The 21,136-nt window shown below is 58.9% G+C and overlaps 7 protein-coding genes across 7 annotated transcripts, besides 2 other annotated features; all 7 read left to right on the top strand.

Moving 5' to 3' along the window:
* Positions 1 to 2,520: 2,520 nt before the first annotated feature.
* LPMP_290440 (hypothetical protein) lies at positions 2,521 to 4,455 on the top strand (the record flags this gene model as incomplete). The annotated part of the gene is made up of 1 exon (XM_010702635.1): positions 2,521 to 4,455. One exon carries the CDS (start codon positions 2,521 to 2,523, stop codon positions 4,453 to 4,455), a length of 1,935 nt encoding a protein of 644 aa, XP_010700937.1.
* A 981-nt stretch (positions 4,456 to 5,436) lies between these two features.
* Positions 5,437 to 6,576, top strand: LPMP_290430 (metallo-dependent phosphatase-like protein; the record flags this gene model as incomplete). Its single annotated transcript, XM_010702634.1, has 1 exon — positions 5,437 to 6,576. One exon carries the CDS (start codon positions 5,437 to 5,439, stop codon positions 6,574 to 6,576), a length of 1,140 nt encoding a protein of 379 aa, XP_010700936.1.
* A 2,997-nt stretch (positions 6,577 to 9,573) lies between these two features.
* Positions 9,574 to 10,034: a repeat region.
* Positions 10,035 to 10,798: 764 nt separating this feature from the next.
* On the top strand, positions 10,799 to 12,493 carry LPMP_290420 (hypothetical protein; the record flags this gene model as incomplete). The annotated part of the gene is made up of 1 exon (XM_010702633.1): positions 10,799 to 12,493. One exon carries the CDS (start codon positions 10,799 to 10,801, stop codon positions 12,491 to 12,493), a length of 1,695 nt encoding a protein of 564 aa, XP_010700935.1.
* Positions 12,494 to 13,737: 1,244 nt separating this feature from the next.
* Positions 13,738 to 14,976, top strand: LPMP_290410 (hypothetical protein; the record flags this gene model as incomplete). The annotated part of the gene is made up of 1 exon (XM_010702632.1): positions 13,738 to 14,976. The coding sequence occupies one exon, from the start codon at positions 13,738 to 13,740 to the stop codon at positions 14,974 to 14,976; it is 1,239 nt and encodes a 412-aa protein (XP_010700934.1).
* A 1,031-nt stretch (positions 14,977 to 16,007) lies between these two features.
* On the top strand, positions 16,008 to 17,732 carry LPMP_290400 (hypothetical protein; the record flags this gene model as incomplete). The annotated part of the gene is made up of 1 exon (XM_010702631.1): positions 16,008 to 17,732. One exon carries the CDS (start codon positions 16,008 to 16,010, stop codon positions 17,730 to 17,732), a length of 1,725 nt encoding a protein of 574 aa, XP_010700933.1.
* Positions 17,733 to 18,379: 647 nt separating this feature from the next.
* LPMP_290390 (hypothetical protein) lies at positions 18,380 to 18,880 on the top strand (the record flags this gene model as incomplete). The annotated part of the gene is made up of 1 exon (XM_010702630.1): positions 18,380 to 18,880. The coding sequence occupies one exon, from the start codon at positions 18,380 to 18,382 to the stop codon at positions 18,878 to 18,880; it is 501 nt and encodes a 166-aa protein (XP_010700932.1).
* Positions 18,881 to 19,696: 816 nt separating this feature from the next.
* On the top strand, positions 19,697 to 20,479 carry LPMP_290380 (RNA binding protein, putative; the record flags this gene model as incomplete). The annotated part of the gene is made up of 1 exon (XM_010702629.1): positions 19,697 to 20,479. One exon carries the CDS (start codon positions 19,697 to 19,699, stop codon positions 20,477 to 20,479), a length of 783 nt encoding a protein of 260 aa, XP_010700931.1.
* A 364-nt stretch (positions 20,480 to 20,843) lies between these two features.
* Positions 20,844 to 21,136: part of a repeat region that runs on past the window's edge.

The following is a 21,136-nucleotide window of genomic DNA, read 5'->3' as shown; positions in this document are numbered from 1 at the left end:
AAGATCCTTGCACCTCCTTCTGAAGGCGGTGTGGCACCTCTGCGGTCGGTCTCGCTTCTCCCAGCGGGTCGCCGGTCGGCACCGAGTATGCTCTAGTAGCGCCGCGGCGGCCGCTGTCACACATTGTCGGTGCTTAAAGAGGGTTTGAGGAATACAGGGGCCTAACGCCATATCGAGTAGAGGACTGATACGAGAGAGAGAGAGGAAGGCAGGAGATGTGCTTCTCCTCCTCTCCAACCTCTTCTCTCTCGTCCAGTTTCCTATTTGTTTTTCTTTACCTATGGCTCTGGATGCCACTGCTCGCTGTCTTTCTCGCCGCAAGTGTGTGCACATGTGTGTAGGTGTGCCTTCCTTCCTTCCCCTCTCTCTTACGTAGTTAGGCCTTTCTCCTTCCCCTCTCATTTCTTCTTTTTTGTTTCACCGGTGTTGTCTCCAATCGGTGCACCTCCAAGTGCGTTGTTGTGTCTGCCCGTCTCTCTCTCTTTTTGCTTCTTCTCCGTCTCCCTTTTCTCGCATAGTGATAGCCACTCGCCGCACCTCACGTCTCCCCGCAGTGTTCGGGCGTGTGCGTGCTTTGCTTCTCACTGACTGTGTGCGCAAGATCCCTCTGCATGCGTCTCTCTCTCGTTGTGGTTGTGTGCGTGTGGGTAGGCGAAGACACCTTGACTAGCGCATGTGAGGCGTACGTGTGTATGTGTGTGAGCGGCCGCGGCGTGTGCGTGTGTGTGTGTGGGGAGGTGGTGGCGGTGGCGGTGGCGGTGAGCGCACCGCACTGGCCGTCGCGATGTTGTGCACTTTTTTCCCATTTAATCGTGTGCACCTACTTCTCTTGTCTTTTCGTATGCCATATAACCATCACTACCATCACCCCCTTCCGCTCTCTCCCCTCCCTTCCCTCTTCGTCTCTGTTCGCCATCTCTAGCTGAGTACGGTGTCACACAGATGTGCACACGTACTCTGCGTGCGCCCTGTTCCACTCATTTTGTTCTTCCCCCCCCTTTTCTTTCGCTCTGCTGCAGCTCCCCGCTTGCTTGCCTGACCATCCCCCTCCTCGCCGCCGCCTTCCCTTTTCTGTCTTTGTCGTCCTCATTCCTCGTGGCTCCTGCCTTGGTGGTGTCTCACGTGCTTGTCGAGCGGGTAGTCGTTTGAAGGGGGGGGGGAGTCGGGGGAGGGGGGAGTAGACTACAATTTATTTCTCTCTTTTTCATGCGTTCGCGTCAGCCATCGCTGTTGACCTGTGGATGGCTGCTTAACACTCCATTCTCTTGTTGGCGTGCCCATTGGGACCCGCAGAGAAGTGGCAGTCACCTCTTCGACCCACTCTGGGTAGATGCACGCGCGGTCTGGTGAGGGTGCGTTAGAAGGTGTGTGTGATCTGCAGCGAGATGTGCGAGTGGTACCTTCGATGCTGTTTTTCCCTCTTTATGTCGTTTGTTTCCTCTCCCTCACTTCTCCCACATACTTTGAGGGGCCCAAGGCCACCCGCGCTTCCCTCCTTTTCCCTCTCTCTGCTGCTCCTCCCATGCGTGGTGTGGTTACGGCTGATGGTCGCGTACTTGTCTCGCTCCGTTCTCTTTTGCTGCCGTTGCGATGCTCTTCTAACGCTGTCGTTGCTTTGTTTATTTTCTCTCTATCGTGCGCGCGTGTGTGCGCGTTTTGAGGGCGTTATTCCCCCCTTGTGGTTTCCTCGCTCTCCTTTGCCGTCTTCTCCTACTCGTGACGGGGGCTTTTGGTCGTCGTTGTGTCGTCTCTTTCCCCTCGTTTTGTCTGTTCTCTGGCTCTCCCTTCCTGTCCACTTCTCAACACACGCCGCCGCCGCTGTTGTTCTGGTAGTCCCTGGCCCGCTTCCCGCCACCGCGGTGTCAACCCAATCCGAAGATGCAACACACGAAGAGGAGGAGCGGGTGCTCTTCCCCCAGTTATGACACGCGTGAAGGATGGCGCAGTACAGAGCTGTTCGCAGTGAACGAACATGGGGTGGTGCATGGCCTTATCCACTTCCATGCAGGACTCCGTGCTCACAGGTCCACGTGCCCCTCAGCTTCCTCAGGGGGTTCTGTAGAACGCACGAACTGGTCACGTGCGTGGTGCACCTACCTCTCTCACTCGTTCTGCTGTTCTCACTTGCGGCCTCTGCGCTTGGGCATTTTCTTCAATGACTTCTTCTCTTCGGCTATGCCGCGTATTCCTACCACAAATCTTCCATGACCACAATCATGCGCGTGCGCACTCCCCGAGCACCCCAGTAAGCGCGGACCATCAACTCGGTTCGGCTGTAGTTCATCGTTGCATCACGCGCACACGGCTTCTCTCGTGTCTTGAAACCTCTTTCATACAGATGTGGTTTCAGCTGTACAGCAGCAGTACAGCTGAAACTCACTTATGTGAAAAGATCGGTAACGAGGCGCCTCACAGTTTTCGCGAGGTGTCTTTGCGCAGAGCACATAGCCAGCGAGAGGCGGAGGAAAGGGAGGTGCCCATCACCCCTCCTTCTCTCCCCAGGCTCACAGGAGCGCATTAATGCCTGCTGCACACGTGCGCAGGGACGCGGGAGGCTGTGTACCATGTCCCTTATCGGCCGTGCATCCCTGTAGAGGCGGTGGGGACGAGGAGCCGGAGGAAGATCCCACGTCGGACCTGGGCAACACCACCACACCTTTGGACTCGCTTTACCGCTCTACCGCTTTGGATGTACTGTGTGATGTCCTTACTGCCTGCACGTGTGCTCCAGCCCTCCCCCCCTCGACCGCAAAGGGCAGTGGTCCCAGCTCACTACTCCCAGGTGCGCTGCTCCCATCAGGATGGGAGACGAGGCAAACACACGAGGCGTTGGAGATGTTGGTTGACCGTGTCGCGGCCGACCTTGGCGTTTCGAGTGTGCGACGCGGACACGGAGAATCACCAACGGACTTGGAGAGCGCCAGGTCGCGGGTGAGCGTGGATTCACTTCTCCTGTACCTGACTGCTGAGGGGCCAAATCTTCGAGCAGCGCTGCGCTGCCACCGTCGTCAACTCCTGCCGATGCCTCCACCAGATTCTGCGACGACACACTCCGAGTCAGGGGCGTACGCCTCGTCGCACGCTGCTTCTCCAGAGGACGAGGCCTTGGAAGTTCTCATCCGCTACGCGGCCAGCGTTGTACTGGCCAACCGCCATCTGGGAGGGAATATGCGGGAGGGCAGGCAGGTAGCGAGGACACCTGCTCGCCGTGTGCTACAGACGTGCACGGCCCTCTCTCTTCTCCGCTCCACCTCGTCTTTCCGTCAGCCGCTGCGCGCTGCGGTTGGCAGCACGGATGCGCCTCAATTTGCCATGGCAGCAGTCGATGCGCCACCCTACTGGTGTTCGACTGGCTGTCTGGGCCTTGATCAGGCACTGGGTGGCAGGGGTTTCCGCAGTGGATGGGTCACCGAGGTGTACGGTGAGGCGGGGGCAGGCAAGACCCAGCTGGCGCTTCAGTGTCTCCTGCAGCAAGCCGCCACCGATGTTTGCCACGAGGCCGTAGCCCTGGCTCTGGCCAACAACGCAGGCCTCACGCCCCATGCGCACAAGGCGACAGTAGCGGAAATGTGCGGCTCCAGCAGTCCCGCTGTAAAGTGCGGTGAAACCTTTGACCGCGATGCTGTCGAGGCGGCGCGCTGTGCTGTAGTGTACCTAGTTTCTGAGGACGTGCCCACCTCTCGGCTGGGGCCGCTGGCCACCGCAGCTGTAGGGCGTGCAGTTCGTGCTGTGCGGCTTCACCCACTCCTAAAGCAGCTGCCGTCTTGTGTGATGGAGACAGTGTGGAGCTGCGTTGAGAGCACATGCACCGTACCGATAGTACTGTCACGCTTGCAGATTCGCCACGTCGCATCGGTGGCGGAGGTGCTGCGGCTGCTAGAGCCTCTTCCGCATCCGCAGCTTGCTCAGCCCTCGAGGATTACTTTTTCCACCACCATGGCGCGCAAGGAGGCTCAGCAACCCCGCAGCACCAGCTTGGTTGACGCCGTGCGTGTACTGGCCGGCTCCCAGGGCCATGTGGTGTTAGCGTTGGACTCCATCGCGGCTGCAGTGGTTGCAGGGCAGTGGGGCATGCAAGGTGAAGCGCAGGCTGACGCGACCGTAGCGGCAGTTGGTGTGCGGCTCCGGCACGCTGCCATCACACACAACTGGTGCATTATCGTGGCAAACCAAGTGCGTGCGGTCCCAGTGACTGCCCGTCAATGCCAGCGCGCGCTGGCGCCCATCAAACGTGCTCGCTCGCCCACGACCTCCGCTACGGCGTCGACATCCTCAGCGACTCGCGCGGTCGTACCCGCACTTGGCTTTTCCTGGGCCTCTGCGCCACATTGCCGCGTGCTTCTACGCAAGTCGCTTTCTCACGGTGTGCGTCAGCTTGTGCTGCGCCATGCTCCCTCGCACCCACCTGCGCAGGTTAGCTACTTGATTACAGAGCGTGGTATTGAAGACGCATGAGAGGTGAAACAGTGAGGTGGCGCGTGCGTGGTGCTTGGGAGTAAGAGGGACAAGGGGGAGGAGGGATAGGATGCACTTGACATGAGTGTTCTCACTCGCTAGATGTGGGGGTGGGCCCATGCGCCTGCGCTCTGTCCTCCTTTGTATTTCCCTACGCTACTGCGTACTACTCTCTTGTTTGGGTTATTAGTCTACCGTTGGGTGGCCTTACTGCTGTTGTGACTCTCTTGCCATACTGTCGTGCCCCTTCTCCAATCATGCGTGCGTGTGTGCATGTGCCTGGCTGGTGATGAACGATATTGAAGGAAAGACACCGCCACATCCCCAGACACAGGGGGGGGGGGGAGAGAGTGGGGGAGGTGGGGCAAGCGGAGGAGTGTGTGTGTGTGTAGGCTGCGTGCCTCCTCGTCCTTTCTCTGCACTCTGGAGGCTTTATGTGCCGGAAAGCATCTGAGCTGAAAAGCACGGCTTTGCGGTCGCATACCCTACAGATGTTACCGAGTCGGCCTTTGGCGTGCCGCGGTCCAACCCTTCTCTTCGTGTTGTGTTGTGTGGGTGTCTGTGCAGCGGGGGCGCGGCTCACGACCCGCCCCGGTATATCGCCCTACCCTTTGCCCTTTTCGCACACGCCAGCTACATCCGCCCATCACTCTTTCCACGTGTACGCGCGCATGCATCTCTGCCGATCTCTTCACTCCACGTCTCCTTACCACCTCCCTATTTCAAGTGAGCAACCCACAAAACTAACCGACGATGCTGCGAGTAAAGTAACCGCCACTCCGCTGTCCTCATTGTAGTCGTGGGAGCAGCACCCCACCATTTATAGCTCACCGTTTCACGTGTATACACCCATTCTTTATCAACCATCACATTGCCCCCCCCCCTCCTCCCTCCACAGCGCACTTGTGCCAGTGCGGAGTGCATTTGTCTTTTGATTCGCCGCTTTCCCAGCGCCGTCGCGCCCTCTGCGTTCTCGCTGTGATGTCGCTGCGGCGCAGTGTGGAGCGATTTATGTCGCGCGCCTACTCGCGCAAGGGCGTGGCGTCAGGGCTGCTCTTTTGGACCGTTTTGGCTCTCGTCCTCGCCGGCACATTCGTCGTCTCCAACATTCCGCTGGGTCTTTACACGCCGACAATTGGCTTCCAGGATAGAAAGCACCGCGTGCCTCCGCCGCAGAGTATCCCGTCCACACCCCGCATCCCAGCCGGCGATGGCATCTTGCGTGCGCATAACCAACGCATCATCGCCATCGGGGACCTGAACGGTGACATTGACTGCCTACGCAACATCCTGCGTGCTGCAAATGTGCTAGTGAAGGATGAGGACACCTGGCGGGAGGGGTGCACCGATGTTGTGGTGCAGCTGGGCAACGTCGTGGGCCATGGTCCCGATGTTCCACAGATGATGCAGCTACTTTCGGAGCTCAAGCCCCAGGCTCTCGCCTCTGGTGGTCGACTCATTACACTGAGTGGAAACCACGAGCTGCTCGCCCTTTCCGGGGCCGTGGAAAACGCGCATCCGCGGCTACTGAACCTGTCCGCTGGCAGTGCCGGTTTACGCTACCTCTACGGCCCTGACGGACGCTACGGGCGCATGATGATCGAGGAGAACTTAGCTGTGGCGGTAGTCTCGGACATCGTGTTCGTGCATGGTGGGCTGACCGCCGTACATGGCCGTCTCGGTGTCGACCAACTCAATGCCGCGTGGTTTGAGGGGGCTTCGTCGACGAGCTTGGCGAAGAACCCCTTTCACGACAAACAAAGCCCGTTGTGGGACAGCAGTATCGTGCAAGCGGCCATGAGCGGCGACTGTGGTCCTCTCTCTGCCGGCATCGCGGCACTTAAGAGAGAGGAGAGGATTGACATCAATTTAATGGTGGTGGGCCACACACCCATGAAGGGCGGGATGGTTGGCACCTGGTGTGCCGGCAAGCTCATGACGATCGACGTCTCCATGAGCCGCTACGTCAAGAGTGGCGGCTATGAGGCGTTCCTCAGCTTCCATCCCATGGTGAAAAGGATGAAGAGGAGGCGGAGCATTCTAGACACCAAAGAGCGCCTTCAAATTCACTACCCACTCGGCGCCGGCGTGTCTGTGAAGCTCAATATTACAGAGGCTTAACCGCCAATGCCCCCCCTTCCCCCCTTTCCTTCTTCCCCTTCCCCCTCCTCCCCTATTTGTCGTGTTCGTCTGGCAAAGTCTGCCGACGTCGGCGTGTGTATGACTGTGCGTGTGTGTGTGGCCTATGCGTACGTGTGCGCCCGTAAAGGCCCGTATGTAGGCGACTGTGCAAAGAGCCCATAAAGCACAGCCGCGTAGATTTGGAGCGCCGCGAGGCTTCGCCGTGGAACTCGAACGAGGGTCAGGCATAGCGGAACGCATACGATTACGTTCTCATGATGAGGGTTGATGAGGCAGAGACGAGGACAAGTTGGGGCTACGTGAAGGGGGGAGGGGCAATATGTGTACAGCTGGATGGGACTGAAGCGGTAAAGTCCCGCTGCCCCCCCTAAACACTATCAGCTTTACAAAGAGTTTGAGAAAATGTATCCGCCTTGTTCTTCGTTTTAAAGCACTCCGTCTCACCGGTGCGCTGCCATGGCGGAAAGCAATCAGGTCAGGACGGAAGAATCCTTCATGAGGCGCATGCAAACTCTACAGCAGCTCAGGGACAAGGACGTGTGATCGACGCGAGGACATTCCGCGAGAAGGCGGACTCGGTTTCTGGTAAACGTAGAGAAGGCAGTCTGCAGAGCAACGGTGAAAAAGGGCCCTAAGAAGCAACGGCGACTGTGTGTGTGTGTGTGTGTGTGGGTGTGTGTGCGACTATGCCCCGGGCTGAGGCAGACAGCAGAGCGCGCCCATTGGAGGGCGGAACGGAGGAGGGACGCCACTCCTTGGCGAGCTGGAAAAGGACAGAGCGAAAGAGCGACTCCAGTGAGTTTCCATTAACCGTGCGAAGCTTTACTCGCTCACCCCCAGTCGAGACGGTGCTCATGACGTACACCGTCTTCTTGGATGATGTCGAGGAACACGTGGCGGAACTCGGTGCCATGACGGTGGGCGTTCCAGCCGCTTAGCCGCCTATCTACCATAGCTGGTCTTGAGCGTAGCGTCTATACGGCGACCGTGCGGAAGAGTATGGCACCGGCATCGCACAAGTGGAATGCCCTCTTTTCTTCGACAATGCAGCTTGACCCAGCTGAATGGTCAACTGCTCGAGGAGGCAGCACCGAACATGACAGGCGGCGCGACTGCCGCGGAGGACGACCTCAAACACCACCACACGGCGGAGCTCTTTCGCCCCACAATTCAACAGACGACCAGAAAGGGGAGGCAGGTCGATGCCCTGCGCACTGCGGCAACTCAAACAGAGGTGCGGGGAGCGGCGGAGGCCAGCCGCAAGGGCGGGCTGCAGACCCGCTGACAAACCATGGGTACCTCACAGCGAAGCACTCGGCACACGCAGAGCCCCGAGCTGCGATGCTGTGTCTGCAGTCCCTGCTGTCAGAGGGGCTGGTGGGCGCCAGAGACCGGACACTGCGCATCGCACCGGTTACGGGTTAGTCTGCAATCGTGGCAGCACAGGGGACGCCCCGCGGCTTCGGCGGAGTCGGAAGAGGCCACTGGCTTAACCGGCTGCGCGCGCACCCAATAGGCTTCTACTTCTCAGAGGGGGCGTAGATGTGGTGCTCTTTAACATTGCAGTACAGCAAAACTTGGCGAATGACCTGCCGCGCAGCCTCGCCGCGGACTGCGGGCGCCACTCGAGGTGCCACGCACCGCGTCGCCGACGACTCGGCACTGTCTTTACTCGGGCCTGAGAGGTCTCCGCTATGCGGGCAGGTACTTGAAAGGCTGTCCCCCGCTCGTGGCAACGCGGTCTGGCGGGTGACTAACTTCTCTCATCTTTTGTTTTTTTTTTTCTGTTTTTTCCTTCATCGCTCGCCGCGGGATCGGCTGTTTTAACGGCATCTGTGGTGGAAGAGCCGCTGCGGTGGATTCGGGATTGGCGCTGGACTATTTTCTGGGGCTCATACGCACTGCCATCCTACGCATCCAACATTAGTTAGCTACGTAGTCTACATATCGGAGAGCGCTAAGGCGAAGAACCCAGGGGTATCTTCCCTCAGTCTTCTTGTGCACACCGGCGCTGAGAGCACCGACGATGTGTGATGCACACGAAACTGAGCCCAGTCCAAGTGAAGAACTCATACATCCACACAGTGAAGTTCGACTACGGAGGTGGGTGGGTGGATGGGTGGGGGGTGAGAGACGGGGTCTAGTCCTAACCAAAACGTCTCTGTAGAGGAAAACGTGAGACTCACGAGCACAGCGAAAATTGTTCTCGTCAGTGTGGAAGGGTTGCTGCAGAGGCGTAGGCGACTAGCAGGAGTACCGGCACTATACATCACGCTTTTCTCCTCTCTTTATCCGTTTGCTCTACCCAAGCCTCGGCGGAACCGTTGTCATCATACGTGTCCCCTCTCTCATTTTCTTCTCTCTTGCACATATTCCTCATTTGCGTTGCTTCTTGGTTGGTGTTGACTGGGTCTAACCGTGTTCGTTGTTGAGTGTGAGCACGCTCTCGAGTAAAGAGTGGGTGGCAGGGGCAGGGTATGGCGTAGCGATGACGGCAGGGTGGCGGTGTGCGTTTAAGCGTGCTTGTGTTTGATTGTGTTGTTTCTGACCACGCTCGCGTCTATTCCCTTCCCCTCCCTATCATCATCATCTGCTGCTGCTGCTGCTGCGTGACTCTCTCTACTCCTCTTGCCCTGTGTCGCTATCCTTCAGCCACAGCCTATGTTTTCGGATGGCTACTACCTTTTTTTCTTCTTCTCTGGCATATTTTGGTTTCATGATGGAAGCATTTTTCACGCTGCCCATTGCATTCATGACTCTACCGGTGGCCTTGTGGTGCTGTTGTGTATGGCATGGGGATGGCCCCACAGCACTCCTGTTGTGCGTATGCGCGTGGTGCTCTCTTTTTTTCGTCATTGCAAGGACACCTATGCAGCTGTGGTGGCCACCCACTCGCTCTTCTTCGCCCTTACCTGCTGGTTCCTTCCGCTTTCTGTGTGTTACCATTGCTGGTGCTTCCCCCCGCTCACTGTCTGTCTGGGAGGCAACCATCCCACCCCAAAGACCAAGATGCTGAACTTTCGAACCGAAAGGCGATCATCCTCGGCCAGTTCTGCACGGGCACATGTCCGTGCTTTGGATTCCTGTGGTGGTGAGTGAGGGGCAATGACGACATGGAGTGTAGGTGGTGTGCCTGTTGCTACTTCTCTAGCTGTGCTGTAGTCCCATCCCTGCCAGAGCCTCCACCGCCGAGTAGGCCCCTGAACATAGGCCATTCGGATCAGGGCATGCAGTCCATCCTGGTCGGTCTGGCAACCGATCGCGCAGCACATATTCGAAAGTAGGACGAGAGAAGTCACGACGGCCCTGCTATAGACGCGTGGCCTGACTCAACGGCAGGCGGTTCGTCCTAGAGAGGAAGGGTTTAGCCGTGGTGCGGACGAGGTAGGCGAGCCTTGGTTGTGTGTGGAAGCCTGTAGGCTTGTTTGTTGTGGAATGACGAGCTGCAAGAAGAGGCCGTTGGAGGACTTCCACATGCAAGTTAAAGGACAAGAGCACAAGGAGCAATATAGCGTGGAAAACACACCGTGGTGGGGACGGAGCTGGGGGCACGCGTGCACCCCTTTCCCCTCTCTATCTGCGCAGGCGCACTACTCATCTTTTATCTCTGTTTGTCCTTTCCCTCTCTTCCTCGGCCGCTGATGACGCCTCCTTCGCCGCCTAAAGAGGGGATGCGCGTAAGGCGCGGGGCTTCGAGCCTTTGCCACCTTGACATGCCCGCGTTGCGAGAATGAAGGGGGACTCTTTAGCTCTTTTACATCTTGTGTTGTGTCTGTCCCTCTCTCGCTCGATTTCCGCGGCTTTTGCGCGTGACCGTCTTCACATGTGTCGTTTGATGGCGGCCGCCAGGTCGCGCTATCCCTGTCTTGTTTGGGGTGTATGTGTGCGCCTCTCTCTATCCTTCCTCATCGAGGCACGTGAGTCATTTTACAATCGCATTCGTTCATCCACCGTGCGGCTTCATCTCACCCGGAAGCGTCGCCATTCCTTCGTTTTGCGTGTGGTCGCCACGAGTCTCTGGTCGCTACTCCTGCTTCAACCGCTGCTGGCGTAGTGGCACGCGGTATTCGCGATCTTGAAGCGCGGGGGTGGTGGCTGAGCACCGCATCTCTTTCACACCCTTTTGTGCACATTACACCGGTGGCGGAGAGGTCGGAGAGGCCGCCCCCCACCCCCTGCGGGCGGTCTTCTCTCTCACAAGATGCAGTTGAGCCAAAACGTGGCACGGACGACGGTGCCATCCTACTACCACATCCGCACCAACCTTCCGCAGCGCAAGCCACAGAACCAATGGGAGGGCGTCTACTACTACAGCGGCATCACGAAGCGTCAACAGCACGTCGTGCTGTTGCAGCGCAAGCGTGAGCGGGAGATGTACCTGCGCCAGTACAACCAGAACGTCGCCTCCCTTCGTCGACAGTACACGAAACATCAGGAGAAGCCGCTCGCCTCGTTACCGGAGAGGTTGACGTTTGCCAGTCAGCTGGCGAGTTGTGGCATGCACAACGAGGCAGCCGCACTAGTGGATGTAATGCATGGGAGCAAAGAGTTACGCGCTATGGACTACATTCATCTGATCGGCTCCCTTCGAGCCAGTGACCTCGGCGCCTGCATTCTGCACAGTGAGGCAGCCTGTGACCCTGCGTTGACCTTTAAGCTACTGGGTGATAATGCAGGCGCAGAGCGGGCGGCTGAAGCGTACCGGTGGTACGACATGGCTATGTCTGCCCTAGGGCATGAGTGTGGCAGCTTTCGACTCGAGTCGACCCCTACTGCTTCTCAGCTGACGAACGCGCTCATGCGCACCCTCATGACGTGTGGCTACGCACATGTGAAGGCCATTCCAAACGCTGTGTACGATCGCATGGGTGTCCGTGGCATTAGCCCGACGGCATCCACCTACGATCTCGTCGTTTTGGCGCTGGCGCTCACGGGCAACGTTGCGGAGGCTGAAGACGTCTTCCGTTTTGTGCGGAGTCGTCACGCAGAGCACGTCACGATTCGCGGCTACAACGCGCTGCTGCTCGGCAACCGCGAGGCGAGGCTTTTTGACCGCTGTGATGGGCTGTGGCAGGAGCTGGTTGACCTCCGCTTTCCACGCGCGAGTCCACTGACCGCGGAGCTGTACCTCCGCAGCGTGGTAGACCATGCCTACACCCCCACCTCCGAGGGCCTGCAGCGGTTCGGCAGCGTTCATGCGGTGGAGAAGAAGAAGGTGCCGATTGTGCTGGCGCAGATGGATGAGCTCGGCATTCCGCGGATGCACCTCTCTGGCCCGCTGCGTGATGAGGTGGAGGATGCGCTGCGCAAATTTTCCATCTACCGCAACCGCTTCTACGAGTGGGGCCGGGCAGTCAAGCAGTTCGACTTCATCGAATTCCGCCGCCGCCACGGGTGGATGTACGACTTGCATCTCATGAAGAACACAACCAAGATGCTGCCTCCCATCCGTGACCCATCGCAGCCAGACAGTACCATGGCCAGCGCCGCCATGGTGGAGCTTCCCGCCTTCTTCACGGAGCGCCACCCGTGGGAGCGCGACGCGCTGGAGTCGTTGCTATCGGTGACGAAGGAGCGTGAGCGCATGGATGATGTGCGGGCTGGCGACATTTACTACGATGACACCAAGAGTATCCACGAGCGCAGCAGCACGTGGATGAACGAGGTGCCGGAGACGCGGTACGACCAGCTGTACGGAATCAACCACCCCGATGTGTCGAAGATCGGCATCCGCGCGCATCTGGAGGTGGAGTACACAAATCGGAAGGAGGTGATGGAGAGGGACGCGGCGCTTGTGAGGAAGTCAATCCGTCGTGGCCGCCGTCTGCGCCACCGGGTCGAGGTATCGCGAACGCACCGCAACGCCGGTTCCCTCACAGCGAAGGCGGGCAAGTAAGTTGCTGCTGAGTGCGTGTACGTGTCTGTGTGTGAGTCCGATTGAGCTGGCTGAATAGCAGCCAGAGGGCTTCTGTAGCGAGTTTGGTGCGTGAATATGCTATGGAAAAGTTGCAGTTTTGGTGAAAATGGGCGCTGCCGTCCCTCTCTGCCTCGCTGCGTGTGTCTGTGCTGGCGCGATGGAAGTGATGGTAATGGAGAGCTGTGCTCCTGACGCTCCTGTTACGCGAGACGAGAAGGTGGAGACGGAAAGGCAGAGTTGGCACGAGCCGGAGGAGACGCGCTGTCACGTTACTCAGGCGGCCCTCTCGCATTCTTTCTTTCCCTTGTACGTGCGATGGTGTGTGGATGTGTGTGGGAGCGTGTGATGGCGTGGTGGTGATTGACCTAAAGGACACGCAACCGTATACACAGAGCACTCAACGTCACGGAAAAAAAAAGGTGAACAACGAGATAACGGCAGTTAGAGTGAGGGGGAGGAGGGGGGACTGGGTCACCCGAACCTTGCTCGCGTGCTTGTCCACTGCTGGGTAGCGGTGCATTAGTTAAGAGTTGCGCACACTAACCACGGTGGAAAGATGCCGGAAGTGACTGCTGCGTCGACAAAATGGAATGCAATGGCAGGGTGACCGCTATATTGCGTCGCTGGTAGCATCCGCACCTTCTCGATACTCACATATGCCCATCGCGTGTGTCTTTTTCCTGTCGTTGCAAAGGGCCTCTGCGCAACCGCCAGGCTATGCATGCGCATGCAGTGTTTTCTCCCTGTCTGATGCCGACGCGCATCGCCTTTCGATTTTCCCCTCTCTTGGTTCTGGTGGTGACCTGTCGTCTGGGTGCAATACGTGGGCACGTGCGTGAACGGTACACACCGACAATCCCGCACTGCCACTCCGTCTCCTTTGCTTTCACCCTTCTCCTTTCTCACACTGCTGCCTGAACATCATGGCGCGAGCGGGACCCCGACTGCGCGACTGGACTCGACGCCTTCTCATCTGCGGGGCAGAACACCAACGTGTCCATACAAGAAAGGGGAACAGAAAAGAGAAACTTATAAGAAAAGCTAAAACGAGGAGTTTGCGGCCCGCTCCGCCACGTTGCCGACGCACACCTCCGAAGTGCGGGTGGGGGGAGCGAGAGACAGTCGAGGAATACCTGCAGACACGCGCACGCTGGTAAGAAGAAGTCAGCCGCGCGCTCCTTACGTCTAGATTGGGGTAGTCGACGCAAAAAAAAAAACGCAAAATGGGCCGCAACAAGCCGCGATCAAAGGCGGTGGATGTTACGAAGAGTCTACTGCAGCCAACGAGCATCACGGACCACATTGCGGTCCAGGTAGCGGCAAACAAGGTCATCCAGGTAGCCGAGGATGACCTCAGCCCCACACAGGGCAGCGAGGCTGCCTTCGCTCTGCGACGCGAGGGAAAGTTGGACGCCTCCATGAAGCTGTGTCTCAACTGGCGTCAGGGTAACTGCCATAACCATGCCGCGTGCTCCTTCGCCCACGTAATTCCGTACTTTGGCGTTGCCGGCGACGAGGGTGATACCCCGAGAACTCCGGGCAAGCCAGGTGGTTTTAACGTCGACCCTGGCGGTGGAGCCAGCCCCAGCAGCACTGCTGCTGTGGGTGAGGGAAGTGGACGCGGCGGCAACGCTGCCCCCAACGCGCCGTGGCCGCAGAGGTTTGCACCGTCTTCTTACTCCGCTATAACAACCTTGGGTCAGCATGTGGAGGAGGAGAAGACTGTGCCAGTAGCTGTACCTGTCTCGGTAGCGGTATCAGCGCAGCTTTGTGCTAACTCCGCCGCTGATGTCAAACCGGAGGTCGCAGAGTCGGCTGATACGACAGAGGTTGCGCCAGTGGCGCCGTTCTCGAGCACTTCTCCATCCCCGCCGGCGGTGGTGTCGGCCGATAGGCTGCGCTCCATCTTGGTGTCGCTCACGGCCACTTTGGCGAGCAAGGCAGGCATGGGCTCTATCACTGACCCTGCCGAACCTGCTGATGCAGATAACACCGACGACATCACCCAGCCGCATTCTGCGTGGCTCCGAGAGATGGCCGAGCGCGCGGAGGAGGAGGAGGAGAGAGCGACATTGAGCGATGGAACATATTCCTGGCAACAGCCCCTGAAGGCGTCGATGGCAGAGTTCGTGGGAGTAGCCGGCAAGAGCCTACTAGGTGAGCCCCTGTGGCAGGATGGTAGTGCTGTGGACCTCTACCGCTCACTCGCCGGCCGCGCTGCTGCAGCCACCACGATCGCTATGCGTCGGGGCTGGGAGGCCGGAGAGTCGCGAGGACAGGAAGAGACGGTGGGCTACGCCGCAATTGCCGACCCTCATGTGTTCTCCACCGCGCCGATGCCGACTGAGGTCAGTGGTGTTGACCCTTGGGCATCTCACCTCACCCTTGTAGACTTGCTGTTGGAGGGAGCAGAGTGTTCGGGCGCGGAGAACGGCAGCATCTCACTGCCGCCCCTCTCCTAGACGCCTGTGTGCGGACTGGAAAGCGAGGGCGGGCGCGTGGGACGGCAGGAAAGAGAAACGGTGAAGAAAAGAGGACTCGCGCAGAAGTGCGCTTGCGCAGTGCCCTACATGACATGGGCGCACACACACGCACTGACCACCTTGATTTAGATGCTGCATGGGCGTGTCTGTGCCGGTGTCCGTGCCATATGTTTTCTGCCTGTTTTGGCGCCAGCAATGATGGTGTGCACTGACGACTCGGACGCTCAGGGGGAGAGGAGACTGCAGTGACTACTCAGAGGACTGACAAAGAGGCGTATGTCCTCAGGCTTGGGGCACAGGGGGTGGACTGGTGGCTGCGTGGGCGGCGGTGAATCATTTCTGACTGCACCTACGCGTCTTCTCTATGCGTTCGCTTTAAGGTGGACCTCGTGTATTTGAGCTCTGCAATCGGGCGTCGTGCACAGCACAATGTGACTGGTCAAGTTGGCTGCTATGATGCGTGATCGCTGTCTCCACCGGTGCTGCCATTCTTCCTCACTGGGAGGCCCGGCGCTCCTGTTTCCCTTTTCCGTTCTCTTTAAGGTCGCTTAGGGACCCGTTGCTCTTTACCTTGCGAACACTGTGGGAGGCCGGCCATACACACGCGCCCGTACGCGCGAAGGTGACCCGGGTGCACAGTGATGTGTAACAAGGACGATTGCCAGTGCCGCTACTTGCCACTGCGCCGATGCCGGGCTGTGTCTCTCTCTGTGTGCAGACATGCGGTCGAGATTACTCGTGATTTGTGTGTTTTGTTTTTTTGCTCTCCCCTTTCTCCTCCACAGGCACGCCGTCTTTCTCCACTTCCGTAACCCACTCCTCGTGTCTTCTTTTCCGGCAGTGCACGACACCCCACTTAGACCGTCGCTCGCTTTCTCGGGTGAGCGGAAGAAAGCGAGCGACTACCTGTCGTCTGGTCCCTGCGCACCGCACAACGGTGCCCTATTATACTCACAGACCCACACACGTACACTTAAAGAGAGAGAGAGAGAGCAGTGGTGCCGCAAGCGATGTTGTCGCTTCTTATCAACCAGTGTGGCGCCAAGGCGTCGGACCTCCCGCAGCTGGTGCGATTGACTGAGCTGATTCGCGCTGAGAAAGAAGGGGCTGCTGGCGGTTTCACAGTGGCGCCCACCCCACTCGCCACCCAGACACCCCTTCCTCCACCTCTGTCCACCGAACCCGGTGAAGTTACCCGCGTTGCAGGGCAGGCAGCGAAGTCGACCACCCTGTCCGTGCTGACATCCGCCAAAGACCACACCGCGCTCGGTTTCTTGCTACACAACTGCGCTAGCCCAGCAGAGCAGTCGCAGTGCACGATGCTGCAACAGCTGTATGGCTTGCTCCTCGCGGAGACGCACGAGGGAGGTGCTAGCGAGTCGGCCGATGGGGGCTTCTCCCCGCTCAGGGTCAAGCCCTCAACAGCAGTGCCCGTTCATCCTGCCACCACTGTTGCGGCAGGCGCAGAAAGGGCATCACATAGACATCATCATCCAGTGTCCTCAGACGCCATTGCTACGCATGAACAACGGAGTGATGCCACCACCACCGCGCCATTGTCCGCACTACTGGATTCAGGTCCTCTTCTTCCGCCGAGCATTCCAGTGCCAATTTTGCCAGATCCCGGCAACTGGGAGGGGGCCGTCGCTTTTTACCCTGCTGCGACGGCGGCACCGACCCACCCATCGACCCCGCCTGTGCCGATGCATCTGGTGTCTGCTGTCGCCGTAACCGGCATTGCAGCCGTGGCGGCCGACAGAAATGCGATGCGTGATGGAGCCGATGGACTTCGAGCCAACTCGCCCCTTCTGCCCTCGTCAAGTGCGGAGTTGCCACCGAACGACGACGACGAGCAGGCTGAACGCAATCGTGAGTCAGGCGTTGTACTGTTTCCTGCTCCTGCTTCCTGCACTGACGAAACGTCTGCTGCACACGCAACTCACGTGGAGCCTGTTGCAGGTGAAGGTGGACGCGCTGAGTTGGGGGCTGCCACCCTCCCGCTGCCACGCTATCCGCCGCACCCGTCCTTCTATGCTGGTCGTATGCCGTGTCCGGTCAACGAGGCGCTCGCTGCGCGCAACAGTGCGACTCTTCGGCTGCTCGCGGGTTGCGGTGCGACTCGTTGGGCATCTTCCCTGTCGCCGACGTCACGCCCCACATCCGGGCCTGCGAAGCGCTTCACTTCTGGGCTCTACGGACGAGCCAGTACACCGCGCGGTGGGGCATTCTCGTCGCCCATACCCTCGCAGCAACAGCGCTACACACCGCATCCACCTCAGACGCTCCCGATCAGGGGCGGTGTAGAAGTTATCCGAGCTCATCGCACCTTGTCGGAGAGATCACTTCTTCCAGTGCGCCCAGCCGAGCCGTGGCAGGCATGGCAGGCAGTGGACACTGTTCGTGTCTCGTCAGCACAGGGGCGAGTGTCTCTGCTTGCACAGGACGTGGCCCCACGGCTGAGGTTCTCTACATCCACGCCGCACCACCATAGGTACCAGCGTCGCGTTACTGGCGCAGAGCCACCGCGCCCCCCTCGTGCTTTCCCATACAACCCAGCGACCATATCGTCTGGGGTGCTGCCTTGTGTCCGCCCTTTTCGCCGCCGCTCCTCCCTTTCCCAATACGTTAGGGACAACAGCGACGCGCCCACTGTGGAGCCTTTCGCTGATCTGATAGTAGTCGGCACGCGCATCCATCTGCCCTCTTTACACCCTACCCGCCCGCGCTACTCGTAAAGGTGTGGACGGATACCACAACACAAGCAAGGCGAAGGAGACAAAGCGGGAGAGAGGGTGTGGAGGGAGGGGGGACGAAGAGCAGCGGTCAGCGCGTCAGTGCTTGCTCTTCTGCTCTCCTTATCACCGCGCTTTGTTTTGTTGTGCTCTCCTTCTGTCCCTTGCGTGACTGTGTGTTGGATGGTCCTTCTCGCCTGCATAGAGAGAGAGGCAGACCCCCGCTAACCGACAAGGCAACAAGCAACAGCAAGCGAAATGACAAGGCTGAATGCCGATCAGGGCAGGGGCGTGCAGCGTCGTCGGCGTGTGTGGAGGCGGGTGCGTGGTGCACCCTTTATCCCTCTGTTGGGAACGAGGTCACTTTGGAATTGCTCTTCCCTTTCCCACCTCCGCCGTCCCATGCCGCTGTCCTTTTGCTTCGGTAAATGTGCGCACATTGACTGCACTGATCGAAGCTTGCGCTTCCCCTCCTGTGTGCTCCTTCAACTGCCCCTTCAGCACACTGCACCTCCACTGTCCGCCCCACCCCTCCTTTTCCCGTTCTTCGGCTTGGGTGAGAAAGCCGCACACGCTCACACGATAACGTAGCCAAGTCGTGCGCCGCAGCAGAGGACAGGCGCACATTGTGCACGCACGCAAGCATACATATGGAGGAGAGCTACGTCGAGGGAAACCTCGGCCCCGTCTTCAACAACGCCGAGCCGCTGTCCCTTCCCATCGTAGCGCGTATTCTTCATGAGAAGCGCATCGGTGCTGAGGAGACAGACAAGATCAAAGGCGTGCTAATCCAGTCCTGCTGTGAGGCAGTAGATATCCTGCAGGAAGACTGCGCCCCGGAGAGTGTAGTGAGCAGTCTGCACTTGAAGCGACTGCGACTGCGCGCCTATGGCGGCGGCTTTGCGAACACACACTTGGCGGGACTTCAGGTTGACGGAAATGGCTACACAGTGCTGCCGCCGGAGGGCACGGCGTTGCCCACCGCTGCCCTTTCAGCTGGGTCTCGCACGGAGCGCATGAAGCCCTTTGAGATTATCGCTCTCACGACGCTGCGACCCACCACGACGAGGGAGGCGGTGGAGCTGATCCCGTCGTTGTACCGCTTTGAGGATGCGGAGCTGGATGACATCCTGGGCATGCTGTCTTACTGAGTGGCACCGCCAAACTCGGCTGCGAGTTCCTCATGCTTTGCGTGGCGTGGCATTTGGTGCGCGTTATGGTGTGTAGGGACACGTGTGCGCTGCGGATGCGGTGGGCCGTGTACGTCGGGCAGGGGCGACGCGCCTTTTCTTTGTTTTTCGCTCTGGCGTCTTTGTGCTTGTCGGCCTTTGAGGAAGGGGTGGGGCGTCGTGTATGGCAGGCAGGGGATCGGTGCTGTGCTTCTGGGCTGCCATTTGTATCGCTCCTGCCGCCTTGGACTTTCTGCAGTGCCACCGCGAGTGGATCGAGCGACGGAGATGGTGTGGCGCACATACCCAACACCCAGCAGCACTAGCGGCTCCGCACCCAAGACTGGCGCTCTTCGACAGAAGGTGATGTAGTGTGACCGCTGAGGAGCGTCGGCGGAGTACTGTGTAAAGCGCCTTTTACTACTTGTGTTTCTGTGTGCGCGTTTCATCACGTGAGGGGTGCGGCTGCGCACAGTGAATGCGCGAATGTATGTGTGCGTGCGAGTGGTGTGCACCTACAGCTCGCGCCCTGCTCCCTCCTTTCATCTCCTCATTCCACTATCTCTTGTCCCCCCGCCTTCTCTCTCTCTCTCTCTTTGCTTCTGTGTTTCTTCACTTCCGCGGTGACCAACGCTACTTAAAACTCTTCATCTTCTCTCACCCTCACCCCACCGACCACGCACGTTGATTTGCTCTTCGTGGTGAGGCCAACATACGCACACGAGCGAAGCGAACGTATCAGGCCCCACACTTTCCCCGACTCTGCGTCTGAGAGTCCCCCTTCCTCCGCTTTCCACCATGGCCACGTACAAGCGTGAGGATCTGCGGCGCGTCAGCTTTACCAACCTAGATGAGCACTGTGATGAGGGCATCGTGTACGAGCTGTGTCTGCAGTTCGGGCGCATTCAAAACATTAGCTGGCCGACTGAAGTGAACCTCAACGGCATGCCTCAGCGCGCCTCGCGTTGCTATGTCGACTTTGAGAACGCCGAGGACGCCAAGTACTGCTTTGAGGCTCTCTACCGGGCGCGCATCAAGTTGTTCAATAAGGAGCTGCGCGTCTTTCACGCCAGCACCGAGCTGGCGCAAGGTGGTGCTGCGGGCTCACAGAGGAGTGGGGCCGTGGTGGTTGGCTTGCACGAGGTGGGTGCCAAGGTGGTTGTGCGCAACATTGATTACCGCGTCACGGAGTTTGACGTGACGCGGTTCTTCGAGAGCTTTGGCCAGTTCGCCGCCCCGCCTCGCATGCTGCGCGACTCCGTCGGTAACTTTCGCGGTGTTGTCGTGCTGTCGTACAAGACGTTTGAGGCAAGCGACCGCGTTATTCGAGACATGGACCAGAAAGTGTTCCGCGATCGCGTCATTTCTGTGCACTACGCGCTTATGGAGGACGGGAGCGGGAGGCTGCACGGCACCAAGGAGGAGCGCGCGAACGCCGCCCTCATTCGCGAAGAGGAGAAGCGCTACCGTGAGATGGTGGCAAAGGAGATGGCGGTGATGCGGCAGGAGCGGCAGCAGAATCGTGTGCAGGACGCGTCATGGGCTGAGAAGGTGAATGTCTACAACCACCTGCGTCGATGAGGGTCCGAATGCGCGCCTTTTGGGTCTGTGCGTGTGTGCGTGGTGGCTGGAACACCCGCGGGAAGTGTCCTCGTGAACGCTAAAAAGGCAGCCTTCACCTGGCCAGTCCCCCTGCGACCAAACGGTAGCCGTTATTCACAGCTCGCTAACAAGAATGCCACTTCATCCTGCAAGATGCAGCTCGTTCTGGGAACCGCCCTTCGTTAGGGCCTTGGGGAAGGGTCAAGGAGCTCCAGCATGAGGCTGCCATCTCCCAAAGCGCCACCCATGGTTAGTAATTCAGCCACGACGGCTGCATGACAGTGGGGGAGCTGTTTGCCGAACATTTTTTTCTACCCGCACTGACCCCGTCCTCCCCCCCCCCCCCTGATGACGGGGAGACGCCCCAGCGAGTGGCATCACAGGGTCCAGCACCCCCCCCCCCACACACACACTGCGGGGAGACTAAGCAGTACCCCCTATCCATACCAATGCAAAGCTACTTCTGGTTGTGACAGGCTGAAGCGCCTACGACGTGCGAAAGTGAGAGTGATGTATCGCCATTCATATCAGCAGTCAGGTCCTGTGTGACGCTGCGTCGGAACGATCTGCATCAGCTAACACGCCTGCGCCATCCATAAGGGAGGTACAGTGTCAGCGTACCTGAGCTGCCCAGAG

The sequence above is a fragment of the Leishmania panamensis genome (assembly GCF_000755165.1).
Source record: "Leishmania panamensis strain MHOM/PA/94/PSC-1 chromosome 29 sequence".
Taxonomy (NCBI): Eukaryota; Euglenozoa; class Kinetoplastea; order Trypanosomatida; family Trypanosomatidae; genus Leishmania; species Leishmania panamensis.
The sequence above is the reverse complement of the archived record's forward strand: the minus strand, read 5'-3'. Positions and strand labels throughout refer to the sequence as shown.